The 16,180-nt window shown below is 46.1% G+C and overlaps 1 protein-coding gene across 15 annotated transcripts in view; it reads right to left on the bottom strand.

Annotated features, from left to right (window-relative positions):
• BCAS3 (BCAS3 microtubule associated cell migration factor) overlaps window positions 1-16,180 on the bottom strand; it is a 364,218-nt gene that overhangs the window by 38,501 nt on the left and 309,537 nt on the right. The window contains exon 24 of one of the 15 annotated variants that reach the window (XM_054209086.1): window positions 3,405-5,827. The exons of 13 other annotated variants lie outside the window; for them this stretch is intronic. In XM_054209086.1, coding sequence (XP_054065061.1) covers window positions 5,664-5,827 — 164 coding nt within the window. In that variant the 3' untranslated portion in view covers window positions 3,405-5,663. Of the gene's footprint in view, window positions 1-3,404; window positions 5,828-11,579; window positions 11,914-16,180 lie in introns of those variants that run through there. One more of the 15 variants, XM_054209089.1, reaches the window with a different exon arrangement.

Here is a 16,180-nt window from a genome sequence, read left to right as displayed (position 1 = left end):
AAAGTCGTTTGTCCATCTTATGCCTTAGTTCCTCCACCTGTATAATGGGCACGAGACAATATAGCTACTTGACTTCAATTTTCCAAAAATAAGTATCTGGGAATGCTCTGAGGTCTCAGTAGCAAGTCAGTGCATATCCCTGCTCACAAAAGACCCCCTGTAGCTAACAATATGACTTTGGAACACCTTGAAAATCCAAACCAGATGAGTGCTGTGCCCATCTACATCAAAACGTTGCCGTTTTTCAAACCACCCCGTTGTTAGGTCAGAAAGCCCGTGAGGCCTTAGCTTCCGCAGGCTGTAGCATCAAAAGTTTTAGGCAAGTTTAGAGAACCCATCCTAATACTCAGAGCAGTGAAGACTAGCAGCCGAAGCTGAACTGGGAATCTCACTGTTCACAAAGAATGCAATTCACCTCCACGCTGAGAGCAGGCGCAAGGCCAATATACCATTTAAGACCCATTTTCAGGGCTTAGTAAGACTTAAGTGGCGCACAGACCTTGGGCTGGCCTTTGGCACGGGAGGGAGTTTTGCCCGTAATAAACTAGCAAGAGCCTGCAACGCAAATTTCTGCAAGACCTTTGACAGGATGACAGCTACAGAAACATAATAATCCAACAGACTTGTAACTGCTGAGTCCACCTACCCCCCTCATATAAATAATAGGTCCAAGACAAAGGAAGTGGAAATTAGATGCTTGTGGTGAATTGCAGAGAGCCAAAGACCTTATAAGATACCCAGTACTTACATCTACACTTAATTAGGAGTGAAACTGCAGACATGAGACCTCAACATGTGGTATTCACATGTGGGCTCAAAAACACTGTCAAAGCCAGTTTTCTTATGGTTAAAACGTTGAGGATATGATGCAGAGGGAAAGTCTGGAGATGCCTGATGGACAAGCCCAGCCGTCTGTGCAACGACACGCTGTGATTTACCAACTCAAACGCAGGGGCTGCTCCAGAGCTGTTCGCCCAGATGCCAAGTTTTGCCCTTCCACCCCATGCAAGCCAGACAACTACAGAGAGGTCCCGAGATGTCTGTTGTACGTATTGATTGAGCAGTTAAACCTAAACAAGAAGAAATCTGAAATTCAGATGTTAGTGTCAAAACTAATAGGAAACAGGATGCAGCTATAATGCAAACACAGTGGTCCAAATTCTGCTCTCAGTTACTACCCAGCGAGTCCAATATGAGCACAGGGAGAACGCATTCTGTTGTACATTAATGAAGAATTTTGTCTCACAGACTTAAAAATAAACTTGTAACTTTTTTTGACCCTATGTAAAATCCCAGCAAGATTTTCTCCAGGAATAGGCACAGGACAAAATTGCTTGTTATCCTGATATTACTTGACTTCAGAGACGTCTACAACAGAGCCGGGGTCTACTGGTGAAATCCCAGTTCCATCAAAACCAACAGGAGTTTTGCCAAGGCATTCAGTGAACGCAGGGTTTCACCCCAAATCTTTAAAGGAATATAATTTTCCGAAGAGAAAAAAATACATTAAACCACAAACAAATGCTTTCCTACGGATATTTTAAACAGATTTTAAAGAAAGTATCTAACTTAATTAAGAGCGCAAGTACATGGATGTCATCTTCACTTCTTGTATAAACAATTCACGATGACTCACATTTCTACAACACTGTAGTGAGTTGGACTAGCTCTCTGCAAACAAAACCAGAGACATCTGCAAATCGGATTTAAAATCTTTTTTTTTTTTTTTTAAAAACAAAATGATTAAAAGTTGAAGAAACACTTCCATATGGAAGAATCTTACCCCAACAGGTCACCACAAAGACACTTCAAACACAATAAAACAGGAAGTGCTAAAAAAAGCATAGCAGCTCACAAAACCCCCCACAACCTTTTCCACAGAAAAAATATATGTCACCCTGAGCAGAAAAACCATTTGGCAGCGTAATGTGTCTTTAATCTGCTCAATTTGCTTATTATAGTAAAGGGTTAGAGGAATTTTCAAGCAGTGGCCAAAAATACTCCAATGATATCCTCCCCTCGAAAAGTAAACCTTACTTCAAGTGAATCAACTTCTTCAACTGGAATATTTCAAAGCCGAAAGTACCCCCACTGGAAAAAGAAAATCAAGCTCCTGTCCCCGAGGGATGGTTTGACTGCTGAAACCCAGGACCAGCCATCGTTTGTCCCTGCCGGACTGTGCCAGGCACCCGCTCAGCTCCCTGCGGCAGGAGGTGAGCAGCAAACACCCAGCTGAGCTTTTTATGTGCCTTTTACTGGACTTTAGAAGGGCAAGTGTACTTTGAGGCATCACGGAAGTTAAGTATCTTGGTACTCCTGGCCCCAAAGCCTGATGGCACGGGGCTGGGAGCTGAGCACTTGGGCGCAGAGCACAGCGGCGCTGCTGGCACCGGAGCCAAACTCAGCATTATCCGACGTCAGAAAAAAATTGATTTTGAGCCTATCGATTTGCCAAATCGCTTATCGACTTTGAGTGCCTTCAAAACCCAAGACAATAGTTAGAGGAGATGGATACAACCTAGAAAAACCACCTCCGAAGACGCACATTCCTTTTGTGCCTTCCCTAACACAAACAGGGCACAGGGCGATTTTAGTTAACCTTACTCCTGATGTTCTCGGCTCTACTGCCTCAAGTACTCGGTCATGTTAAACCTGATAATTTATAGAAATGCTGTGTCAGTTTTCCAGGTTGTCTACAATTAGAAAACCGTGAATGTGACCAACTTGCACCCGCCCGTGGCACGGATGGGCACAGCACCGAACCGGGGGGAACGGGGAAAGGAGAGATGCTGCAGGCACCACAGAGATGTCTACAAGAGGCCAACAAAGATAATAAGAGGAAAATATAAGGAAATCAAAGCTGTCTGCTCTTGATATTTAATATCCATGAGTTAAAGACAGAAAGGTGCAAAAAGCTTAATAGTATTTGTGGCTGAAATCAAAACTTTAAAAGAAACTTATAGTGAACAAGTAATGTATGCAATGACATCTGGGACTGTAATCAGCAAACTGCTTTCAAGAGCTGCCAAAGCAAACAGCCAAATAACAAATCCACTTTACAGATCATCAATCTGGTCGGGCACTTGCCAAGGTAAATAGTACGAGGCTGAAGTTTGCTTTGCAAACCAGTGAGCTGGGAGTTTAGCAAGGCCTGCTTCCAGGACAGCAACGCTGGGGCAGGGTCCTCCTCGGGCCGGCCCAGAGGGAAGTTCAACAATCCCACATTCAGCCCGTGATTCGGGGTGCACGGAAAGATGAAATATAACCAATGTTAGGGATTAAAAAAAAAAAAAAAAAAAGAGATCCAGGTTATGTTCATAACTCATTTCATGATGACGACTATTAATGCTGGTACAACTCAAACACAACCCCCTCAGATAAAGCAGAGTTTATTGTAACGCTGCTTTGCAGATTGGGCAACATTTCATGGGAACTCCAAACCTAAGACTGAAAAAAATTAGTAGGAAATGAACCTTCTTTTATTTTCAAATGAGATAAAATCTGGCTCCAACTACCATATTTTACATTTTAGGGAAGAGGATATAAAACATCAAACAGTGATTTTTTTTTCATTATGAATGCAAGAAAGATAATTTATGGCGGCTGCAAAACATTTATTTAAGAAGTAAAGCCTTTATGTTCTGCATACAATTTATAGGGTTGTAAAAGAAAGAAGTGAAACAACTGCAGCCATAACATGTGCATTTATGAATAATAATAATTGTAAGTCCGTTTTGTTAAATACAACTTCTGCTTCAGAGTTCACTCTTCAGTCGATTGGGAAGTCCTCGAGTGCAACCTCAGGTTTGTTTAACGTTACACTCTTGGCTAAAAAGAAAAAGGGAGTTCAAGACCAAACTGCTCGGCAGCGTATGTCAAGAACCGAACGGAGTGATAGCCCAATGCATATATAATACTTTTCAGCCAGTGAGAGACAGCGTACTCCTGGTGGAAATTGCCTCAGCTCAGTCTTTAAGTACAAATATTTGATGTTTGCGGCAGTCAGGCAGGGGTGTTGCGACACGGGGAGAGGAAAAGCTTGTCCCCGCCGCCGATGGCTTCTCATTCCCTCCCCTCGGGGCTGAAGAGCATCGGGCTCTTTCCCTTATTGCAACCAAAACCCCATTGCTTAAGTGCTGCGTTGATAAACATAAACCAAATGTGATGAAATTGGCCCAGTGTTTACTGCAAGAAAGGTGACTATTACACAGCTGTAACATGAGGTGGGCGTGCAGGCTGGGATGTGTGCGCGGGCGATTAAATGCACAACTCCCCCTTTTTATTTTTGCTTTAATTTGGCGTTTATCCTGGGCAACAACAGGCAGCATTGCTCAGCACTTTGAAAGCGCGCAGGTAACGCGTCTTTTCAGCGCTCAGGAACCTGTTTGGGGGTCGCCTCCAGCCACGTTCAAGCTCCGTACCCTAAAACACCAGCAGTCCCTGCGCCGTGCCCTACGGTTTGATCATTGTCACCTGTTTTTTAGTTCTGGTAAGTGCCTCAAACAGTTACTCTAAGTTTTTAGCTAATCAAACCACGATGAAGCATGGGAACAATTTAGAGCCGTAGTTGGAAATAAGTAAGAGGATCCCCCACAGGCACAAAAAAATTCTGATGACGAATCTTTTCATGCTAATCAAGAGGTCCTGTATTCCTAATGAGTCGAGTCTCACGAACGTCCATACAGTGGGGCCAAGTTCCCAGTGGGTATTTATGGCACAGCCTGCTTTGAAGGGCTCGGTTCTCCACTCCAGACACGGCATTTTTCTCTCTTCATGCCGCAGACCGTCACGCTGCAGGCTCCGAGGAGCACGCTGCCTTCTCCACAAGCAAACGCCGCTCTTCCCCGCCACCGTGACCCCCCCAGCGTGTGCGGGTCTGTCCGGTGACCATTGACCAGCCATCTACCTCCACCCCTTCCATACGCTCCATCTCTAATGAGCTAACGCCGACCCTCAGCTTCCCTCGTCGAGACACTGGATTTTACTTATGTGGATATTTTCTATTTTGGGGAAGTTTTCCCTTCTACTTCTGTTACACTGAAAAAAGCCAGCATCTGGTATCACAATCCAAACAGATACGGCTACCCTAAACACTGAGCTTTCAGAGGCTTGGCAGGATCCCTGCTCCGCGCCGCGAGGAGCTGCCGGTGGCCAAATACACTGATAAAAAGGATGTGTAACTCCTCAACACTATCCATGATGGAAACAACTGCAGCTCTCACTGGAGGTCAGGACGCACACGAAAACAAGCCTACATGTGTAGCAGATTACAACAAACACATGGCCAAGATGGACTCGACAGATCAAATGTTGGAATCGTATGATGACACATGGAAAAGTGGAGTTTAGCAGGGGGAAAAAAGCAACTGAGAGCCCATATGTTCAATTAGCAAGATACAAAGCTTTTGTTGTATACCAAAAATAGCAAATAAAAGTCTGTTGTCATTTTTGGATATCCAGATGTGTTTCATTTCCAGCTTCACATCTGAACGTGTGGACCTGCCTGAAGATGAAAGAGAGGAAAGTGTGGCAATGGCTGAAGGGTATAATTACATCAAAACTCTTCCTTCCAAACAATGGGCGATTACGCTCCCCCGCACCTTACACAGCCCGGCCTGTGCGCGAGCCCGGGGCCGGCTGCTCAGACTTCAGCAGGCTTTTACCTACTTTCCAGAGCAGGGATGGCACCTTAGCAGAGATCTTCTCTCGCAAACGTGATTCCTCCTCATGCCGACAGTTGTGCAGCTGCCTCTCCCGTGCCCCATCAGCTCCATGGCCTCGGCTCCCACGGTGAAGAAATGATATCCCTCCCCATGGGAGCCACAGGCTACGAGTGGAAATTTGCAGTGACCAATTAAGAAAAGTCTCCGTCTTGATGGTTACTTTGAAATATCCCATCTTTTCAAAGAATCCTAAGAGCATCAGGATTTCTACCTCCCGAGCAGACTCACAAAGGGCAGAAGTGAATGCCAAGTCACGAGTATAACAACAGCTACCTGGCCAGAGACCGTATAAAGAAAACACCAGTCTATAACCAATAAACACAAGTTACTTAGGTAGCACTCAAACAAAACCAGATGGTTTCATCTACTGCAGGTTTCCCTTTCCTCATTTTTTCCCCTCGTTGTTTTTGAATTTAAATTACGTTCAAACAAGGAACACTTGCCAATGATGCGACTTCCCAGACGAGGCTTCAGGTGTGCTGCCCTGCTCTGACACTGTGTCTAATTAAGGCAGGAGTTTATTTAACCAGCTTTTAGAGAAGCAGAGGTGAAACTGTGGATGCTACCGGCAGTGCTGTAGCACGTACCCTCAGCAGAGCGCTTGGCTGAGACTTATCCTGGTGGCCACCAGCACCACCTCCAAGCCCACACCTCCCAAGCAGCGAGGCGTTTATCCTCCGGGCATGGCTGTGGGGCAGTATTATTATCTCTCATTCACAAATGGAAAAACTGAAAACACGCAGAGATTAAGTTACATGCCCAGGATCACCCAAGAAGCCTGTGGCTGAGCTGGGATTAGACCTTTGAGCTCCCCAGTCCTTGCCCAGCTCTTAACCACACCACCATCCTTCCTGAATGCTTTTATGTAGTTATATTTATCTTTATGTAGGGTCATCTTGGCTCCCATTATGAAAAGCACATATGGTTTCCAGTCCTCAAATTGCCTGGGTAAGGGTTAAATATTCAAATATAATGTTATTCCTGGCATTTATGGAAAAGTTTCTCAGTGCCGATTCCAAAATCCCATGGCTTTTTTGGTGCTGCTGCTCTGTATCACTGATAGTTATAAACGGGCTTGTCGCTTCCATGCCTATGAATTGATAAAAATGAAGTCCTTTATCCAAAGGATTAAAATTAGGCTAAATGATAAGAATGTGGCTACACGCTTGCTTTTGCTAACGTTCTAATATGAATTTTATGGTCATATAGCTGGTATCAACAGAATTACAGGAAGAAGGAAAACCAGTGAATGTTCCTGCAATGACCTATACACACCCAGCACAATCCCGTGAGCTCAAATTCCTTGTGTTAGAGTGCCTTTATCATAAATTTCCAAATCACAAAACCCCTCTGTATGGCAGCGACCAGCTGTAGTAACACGAAAGGTTCATCAAAAAAGAAATGATGCTAATAACCACCAAACGAAAACAAGCACCTCTTGCCACCATCATCTCGTTGGCACTGCCGCGCAAATTATTACTAAAAGAAATCCAAATGGCAAAGCCACTCGTACCAATCTGTACTCCGGCGTCTATTTTGGGCATCGCCTCCACCTGGGAGCGTGGTTAAGCACTTGAGTCCTGATTCAGCTAAACCAGAATTGCTAGGCTTTGTCTCACGGTGCCTTTGGTGGCATCCAGACCGTTCCAGTACACCCTGTGATCCCCAGTCAGCTCACCCAGGCGCAGGGGCGCAGCAGACAGGAACACCTGCCAGGGCACCATCACTGTACGGTTGTTTTTAAACTGCGGTGTGTGTCCGAGCACCTTAATGCTTCTCATGTTACTACAGCGTGTTGTGCTGCGGTGCGTAAAGACCAGAAAGAAGAAGAAAAAGGGAGATTTACTATCACGGTCTATCTTCTAGATTAGTAATGATTGATGGACTCTGTGTTTATATCTGATTTTTGTTTCCACTCTGTGTAATGTCTAAAGGAATAAGAGGAGTGAGTAATGCATCTTGCTCCCAGAAAGCAGCAGACGGGCAAACCCACGGGGCCGGGACGTTACTTGCCAGCACCACGCACCGCAGACGCAGGACTCGCCTGGCAAGTGCCAAGGGACAGGAGCTCCCCGTATCGCCCCAGCAGACACAGTGAACCCCCCAGTCCCTGCTGCTTCCTCACCAAATACCCAACTGCGGTCCCAAGGAGGTCTCGTTACATGTCATCGTGTTTTTCGGCTCCTTTAGAAAGGATGTGGAATGGTATCTGCAGGCATTGTTTGGAGGGCACTGATAACCACACCACATATGAAGGGAAGCTCGGTGTTTCCATCTAATCTGTACGACGTGCAGGTCTAAGATACCATGGTGTTTCTGCAACTGTTCACTTAATTATTTTAAAATAGATCAGCCACAAGATCCACCCAGCCAAAACAAGGAGAAAACACATTCCACCGAACGAAGGCAGTTGGATTAAAAAACCTTTCTGCGCTCGCTAAATATCGTGTCAGACTTTCAGCAGGCACCACGCTTTTTAAAGATCCGTCTGTTTACTCCATCATTACTAATATTCAAGATACATTTAAAGTAAATAGGTTAGGAAGGCATTTGATCTCATTGCTATGTAGCGCAGAATCCCAGCAGACTGAATTTCCTGGTACACCAGACCATTCTGAGATTCCTTGAAATCTCGACTCGTTCTCCTCTATTCCAGTGCTAACACCAGCGCTGCTCTGGTAGAACCAAACTGCTGTTGGGAACAAAAAGCCAGTACAATTTAATTAATAACAGCTATGGTCTCAATTCAGCAGAGGTCCAGGAACTGACTGCAACGGTGCTATGTGCCTTGCTGACTCCAGGGGCCAAAGTCTCAGCCAACATCACAGGGTGCCCAAGAGGTGGGAGATGCCCCATCCCTGGAAACATTCCAGGCCAGGCTGGACCAGGCTCTGGGCAACCTGCTCTAGTTGAAGATGTCCCTGCTCATGGCAGGGGGTTGGATGAGATGGCCTTTAATTGCCCCTTCCAACCCAAACTATTCTGTGTTTCTGTGGTCACTTGTGGGGGTGTGAGCTCCTACCCACCGCCCCGGGCAGCGCCAGGAGCACCCACTCGGCTGTTTGCCTGCCTGGCGCTTCGAATAAAACCCCTGCAAAGCCACTCGGGTTTAGTGGGAGCTGCAGAAACATCCACTCTCGCGCCATCTGAAAGACTTCCACATACTTCCAGCCCTTCTCCTTGTCCCTCGCCGCCATCCCTCTGCTCCAGCACACCGCGTGCCCTGTTCTGCTCATACACCTTAAGGAAACATGCTCTACTTGATCACTGAAACAACACAAGAAAGGGGGGAAAAAAGGCCCCAAACCCCCAAACATCAAAAACTTGCAGCAGCAGAGCTGAGGGGAAATGAACCGTGGGGTTGGGAGGAGAAGGCAGGGTCAGGGAAGGGCTGGGAGCCTCTTAAACTGGCTTTGCTGGGGGATAAGATGCTCGTGTAACTACACCCTTATTAGTGTTATTTTTTTAAAGCTGGATCATTTCACAGATCTGCTTTAAAAACATGTCATAAATGAGATCTGCTGCAATGGAACAGTAATATGTGCCTACAGCTGGAGCCTGAACGGAGCTGTGCTAATTTAGGCCAGCTGAAGACCTGAGCCTGTACTACCCCAAACTTCGTTGCACCAGTCCGAAGGGGGCAAAAAGTCCTAACTGGACTTTTTTAGTGCAACCAGGCACTATTCTGCCCTCAAATGTAACACCTATCCCGAAGATTAATTTTCTTGGTACTGAAGATTAAAAAAAATAATTAAACAAACCCCTGAAAAGCTCTCATTTTAATTTAAGGTTTCATTTTGAAATAGTTGGAAAACTTCCAGATCTTCAAAGTTTTGCCCAAAAATAGAAAGTATGTTCTGCAACTGATTTTAAAGAGCTGTTCTGTTTATTTATTTATTTAGTAATTCAAGTATTACCACAACCACTCTTTTAAAAAAAATAAACCCCGAAGGATTTCTTGCCATTCGGTCCCTGGCAGGGAGGCACCTGTATTTCTCAGCGCAGGTTGTGATACTCCGGCAGGGAGATGCCGGTAACTACATAAAGGGATTACCCAGCCCTCTTAACAGGGTGGCAGGAGAGCCCTTCTGCTCTTTAAAACGCAAAATGCTCAAGAAGTGCCAGCAGTGCCGATGAGAGGAGCACGCCTGGCATCCCTGCAACCCCGGCTTCCCACCGAAAACTGGGCATAGAGGCAGCGATACCAGGAGCTGGAGCTACACCGACACGGCTGGGCGCAAACACGCAGCCCACGGTGCTGCTGCCCTGGGACGAGACACGTCCCTTCTTACGTACAGACCCCTACAGAGGTGGAAGAGAAGAAAAGTAATACACACACAAAGGCTATCTTGTAAAAGCCCCCGTATCGTCTCCCTGGAAGAGGCATGACCGCAGCTCCTGCCTCTGCTACAGCATCCGACGTGCAGCCTCAGGCAGGTCACTTCATCTCAGAAGCTGGTTTACAGCTGTCTCAGCTGTACAGACAGTTAATACCTCCTTGCACTGAAAAGCATAATTCACTAATGCCTATAAAACAGTTGGTGCTTCCCACATGCAAGTGTTAGGAGGAGGCGGGGTGTTGCTGCTCTTTCAAGGAAATGTTCTGCGGCAATTACATTGTGAGAGACACCCCGGCTTTGCCAAATGACACTATTAGGAAAGTATGTAGACAAAAGCCAAAAGAGAAAACCTTTTTAATTATAATTTTGGCACTTAAGCAATGATTCATATTTACAAACCTCTATGCAAGCTACTCACGCTCCTGCCGACGGAGGCACGCAGCTCGGGCTGCTGGCTCAGAGGAGCGTGGGCTGGGGTTCACACGGGGCTGGCACCCTCACCAGTTATCCTACTGGGTATGTGAGACGGAGGAGGACAGGAGGAGACAGGAGGAGAAGAATGAGATGGAGAGGGCAGAAGAAGTCCTGTCTCTGCCGCAGAACAGCGGGGTAAGCAGTGATGGAGTCAGGGGTCGGACCGGGCTCCACGCACTGGGGCCGCCCGGCAGGACTCTCCCTCCCCCCCTGCTCCTGTGCCCTTCCCCACCAGCCCAAAAACTGGTCCTTGAATATTTATTATATCCTCATTTTCCCAGCCTTCTTGTCCATAGCCTGGTAGCTGCTGGCCTAATGCTTACTGTGTTTTTAAAAACATTCTTGTATTTATAGGTGTCATGATATTTCTACAGGACTGAGCGGGCTCTTCCAGTGGAAGACTCCCATCAGCTGTGATGCGAAACAGCACCGATCCCATAGGAAAAGCCGGAATGTGGCGAGAGAGGAGAGCCTGAATCACACCTGATGTCTCTGCCGCCTGCCCGGGATGCTGGCGGGCACCGGTGCGACCTCCCCTGCCTTCACCCACCACGGTGGCAATTTTACTGCTTTGCAACATATGCGTTTTTGACACATTCTGCATAAATAATTTATTATAGAGACAGATTAAAGTTACAAGGCATTAAATCTTGCACTTTCAGCTTCACAGAAGTTTTCAGCGCTGCTGGGCCCAGGGCTTGTTTTAAGTAACCCAGAGGGGGAAAATCCACAGTGCTCCCATGATATACGTTAAAGTAATCTGCTTTTTATTTCAATTTGGAAAAAGTTAAGTAAAGCAAACCCTCAGATCTAAGCTACGGGATCGAAGGAACAGGTTGCAAGGAGAGGAGGAAATTCAACCGTATCCACATGAATGACTTAAGATTTAGTTTCTAAAACTATATCTGATTAACCAAAGACTTTCATTTTCACCTAGTAACTACATTAAATACAGACAGACATCAATCAGAGAGAAAAAACAATCATTACTGTTTCTACCAGCTGAAGCCATCACTTCCATGCTATTTGGCAGAGACATTTTTGTGCCACTCACAAATTGTGGCATTTTGGGGCAGCAGGAGAGGCGGCAGTGGAGCCCAGCAGCCTCCCTTGGACACGCTGGTGCCACTGCAGCCCTGGGGATCGCTCCGCTCGCCTGAAGGGACGAAGGCTCGTATGTCTTTAAATCAGCATGCATCAATATATTACAGTATCAGCGTAAAACTCTGGCCAGATCCTTCCAAAGCCACCAAGCCACTTCTTTTTCTCTTCCCAAGGCTTTCTGTCCGGAGTGGCTCGTTGCACCCAGCGGGCTCTCTGGGCTCAGAGTCAGGCAGGGGATTTTCGGTCCAAGTTCAGACTCACGACACGATGCTCTGACCAATGCAAAATGTGGGCACTTGTCACCAAAGCCATCCTTTGGAAAGGTGTTTCAACATTTTGCTTTTCTGCTTAATAAGATCCTTTTCAGAACTACCGTTAAATGTGAAAAATCAGAATATGGAGCTATGTTTCTCAGAGATGTTTAAAAAACCAAAACCCAAGTGAGGAACCCATAGTAGATCAAAACGTCACTAACATAAATGCATGCACTAATATAAATGTGTTTTAAGAAACAATTATACTGGAGGGAGCTGATATTTTGTAAATTACTTCGATGAACTTCAAATCAAGACACTCGGGAGCTGGATTTCTTACAGGGACTGTTTTGCCGCGCTGCACCACAGCGGAGCAGCGAAGCGACAATGGAAAATCATCATCTTCTGGTGGCCCTTCCGCAATTTACGAAAACTGAGTTAATGTCTCAATCCGCTTAACAAAAGCGTCCAAAATACCAACCAACCAAAACCCAACCACACCACATAATATTCTTCAATTCTGCACTAAAAAAGCCTTTTTGCAGTTGTCATTGGATGGCACTTTTGTTTGTGATCTCAGCAGAGACACCAAAACCAAAGCAACTCCACGGAAATAGGATTTCAGGCTGTTTCTCCCTTCTAAAAATGGTCCCAGCATACGTGGGCGAGAGGCGGACTGGACCCCCCCACCTGCTCCCCGCACAACCAAAGCCATCCTGTGCAGCGCTATCGATGCAGCGCTCTTTCATGAACTCCAAATTCACTTATTTTAATAAAACATGCTACTCGGAGCCATCTGACATTTATTATGCTTAAGCAACATAAAATGGAAAAGAAACATCTATGACCAGAAACAACCCTTCAACTCACTTTTATTGCCAAGGTTCTGAAATTCTTTTTTTTTTTTTCCCCCTTTCTTTTTGCTAATAACTGTGCCTCCCCGCTTCACCTTGCCTGCCGCAATATTGCAGGAAATTCCCTGAAAGAAACTCTAATGTGGATGGCAGCTGTGCAGTTTAAAGCCGAGCAAGCCTTTAATTTCAGGGCTTCGGGCTGGACTAAACGTTCCCGTGTCCCGCTGCGAAGCTGCGAACGCTTTCCTGCTCCTTCAGAGGGAAAACGCAGAGGGAAATGTGCCCGCTCGGAAAGGGACGGCTCCAGAAGAGCCCGTAGCATCAAGGTGACGCCGTCGGATGTTAAACCTCGCTCGTGGGGCTGCCCTGCTTCGGATTTGTGAGCCCGGCGGGCTGATACAGGAGGGGCTGTATCTTTAAGCTTGCAAGCCTTTGCCTGTGCCCATATATCACTGCTCCATGCTGCGGTGGCTTGTCTGCCTGCTGCTCAAATTTGTCCAATTAGACACGGCCCCACAGGGTGGAATTCAGTGTGAAATGCGTCTCCTGATGTCTGCAAATTAACCAACACGGACATGCTGCTTTAAGGCCTGTCAGTGACAGGCAGAGCGATGCCCGCCCGGGACAAAAGCGGGAGGACCGGCTGTGTAAAAGCCCGGATCAGCCTGTTAAGGGATTCCCAGACTCAGCGAGGTAAAGTGTGTGAGCCGCCGCGGCACTTCGCACCTCAAGCTGTGCTGTCTCACACCACTGACCCCTCCATGGCGACATAAGTCTCAAGAAGAAGCCAGGATTATCTGTCTAAGAGCCTTACGTGTGTCATGTAAGGTCAGGTGCCAACTGCAATGTAAATTAGTAGTTAAGAGTATTGGTAGCTAGACAGATGCTGGGAGCCTCAATTAGAAAGAAAAGTCAGATTATAAGTAATTAAGAGATACAAAAAATGCTTCAGAGGCTAAATACCTAAACTGCCTCCAGTGTATTTTTTTTTTTTTAATAAAGCACGCATTCCTGAGCTCTCCCAGATTCTGCCTGAAACATCTCTGCAGACTCCAAAGCTGGTCTCCACGCTGACAAAAATCCCTGGCATGCCAGTGTCAAAAGTACCAGAAGGGGAATTATGGAAGCGGGGTGCCTGGATTGGGCAGAGCCCAACCCGAGTCATCATTTTTGCTTCCCAGCTGCTGGAAAAGGGAGAGCTTTTTTCCTCTTCTGCCATAAACAGGTCTAACGGCTTTTCAAATACCTGTATAATTTAGTAATTTCTGGTTTCGATATTGTTAAAGAGGAAGAGAGACAGCTATATCTCCTTTAAGAAGTGCTGCTACTGCTGCTGGATCTCCGAGACCCAATAACGCACGCAGCTAACCGTAAGCCTGCTGATGACCTGGCGACCCAAATCCATTTTATAAATACGAAGACCTCGAATATCTGCAGCACAGTAAGAAAATAAAATCAGAAGTCGCCCTTTCGGAGACGGGCAAACCACTGCGGAAGGTCTAAACGATACGGCCTGGGGGGCAGGTGAGTTTGCAGGCGAGCAAGGAGCACCTGGTGTAGGTAGGAAATATTTTATTTATATTCAGTTCTCAGCACCTTTTCCTTGAGGTTTGCCACCGGACATCTGGCCAGTTGAGGAGAGCACTTTAAAGATACGCTTGATTTAGAGGCACCGAGATTTAAGCACCATGCTTAAATGCTTTCCTAAGCATGGAAGAAGTTAAGCATACGCTTAAGTATATTATGGAAGGGAGGCGGGAGCAATTACCCCGGAGAGACGGCGGCTGCAGGGACCGCTGGCCCCACGGCGCTTGTGGGGCTGGGCTCTTACATTTCAGAAAGCGTTAAAACACGTGGAAAACCATACACTTAGGTTACTTATCAGGGCGCTCCAGCTTTGAAGAAGCCACTCGCTATTTTTAAGTGTTTTTCTTTTTTTTTTTGAGACCAAAAGACCATAATGGGTTCCTGAGAGCTCCGTGAGACTACAGTAGCACCCGCAAAGGGCTAAGGAACACTTATGTCAACAGGGAGCTCGATGCTAAGGCAAGCACTTCAAAATCCCGAGAAAATTCTTCCAAAATAGTTTCGCGTTTCAGTTTGCTGTGTTTTCAAAATACCCTGTGTTCGGAGCGGGGGTGGGTGGGATGCTTCTTGTTATTTTACAAATCATTCTGCATTTTCACAACCATAAATCATGGAAGGAATTGACAAACTCCTGACATTGATTAAATGGCAGCTGATCCCTGAAATTACATTACCATTATTTGTACAACACCTAAGGTTCCCAAATGCTGTTAGGCCCTGGACAGCCATATAACAATCCTCTGGGCCACGGACCTCGCGCACATTTTATTGCACAGCAAACGATTATGAGCAAATAAGCCCTAGCAGAAGAGGGTGGAACTGGAAACGCTATTGCTGCCACGCAGATATAACAACTGAAGGGGGTAGAAAGGAATCACGTAAAATATACGGTCGATGTCAAAGGATAACTGGATTTTTTTTTTCTTCCAAAAAAAGCATCTGTATGGTAAAAGTATTGCAATGCTACTGTACGACCTTCCCACCAGAAGCAAAGGCCCTGAACTGCCCTGTTCTGTCGAAGGATGCCTAAGACAGAAGCATGGACCACTCAGCTGAAAGCAACCATCCCTGGATTTTTACCTTTTTTTTTATTTACTTGGTGGAAAGGACATCTCTTTCCCTGAATTAAAGCTCTGGAAAGTTTCGCCGCCCTGGATTTTTACCTTTTTTTTGTTATTCACTTGGTGGAAAGGACATGTCTCTCCCCGAATTAAAACTCTGGAAAGTTTCGCCATCAGCGTAGCCCGTCTATCCAGCCCTTAGCGGCCCTACCGAGGGCGCGGCGAACGGAAGACTGGCAGGAAAAGCTGTTTGGGAGGAGGCGGGAGGAGGAGCGGCCGGCGCGGCCGCCGCACACCCTGCCCGCAGGAACAAGAAGCTCTTGGTTATCGGCGGCAATAGGGGTAATTGAAGACCCCATCTTCTGCTCACAAGTTTTGCCATAGGACACAGAGCACAACAACCTTCTTTGTAATTTAGATCACAAGTTACAGAGATATTATCCTATGACGATAAAACTTGTCTTATGCAACAAGTAAGAGCTGAATACGGACGAGGGGAAGACTGGGAAGTATTGTTAACATGAACCTTTGGAAGCGTTTCTGCATATTTTTGTCACCCTTTTGTCCTTTCAGAAGCTGTGTGGATAGTTATGGCAGGGCTGACTATGTTATCTTATGTACTAAATCCGCCTAGATCTGTAGATGATGTCTTAGGGGGTGAAAAAGATTAATAAGGAATCACTCCAATGGCTTTAGGACAGCTAAGAATCTTAACCCATTTAACCTCCCCTAAAACACACAATCAGATCAGAGGAAGTTGTAGGAAACTCATTTCAAAGACTC

This window comes from Rissa tridactyla, chromosome 7 (assembly GCF_028500815.1).
Source record: "Rissa tridactyla isolate bRisTri1 chromosome 7, bRisTri1.patW.cur.20221130, whole genome shotgun sequence".
In the NCBI taxonomy this organism is placed as follows: Eukaryota; Metazoa; Chordata; class Aves; order Charadriiformes; family Laridae; genus Rissa; species Rissa tridactyla.
This window is presented reverse-complemented; position numbering and strand designations above follow the sequence as displayed.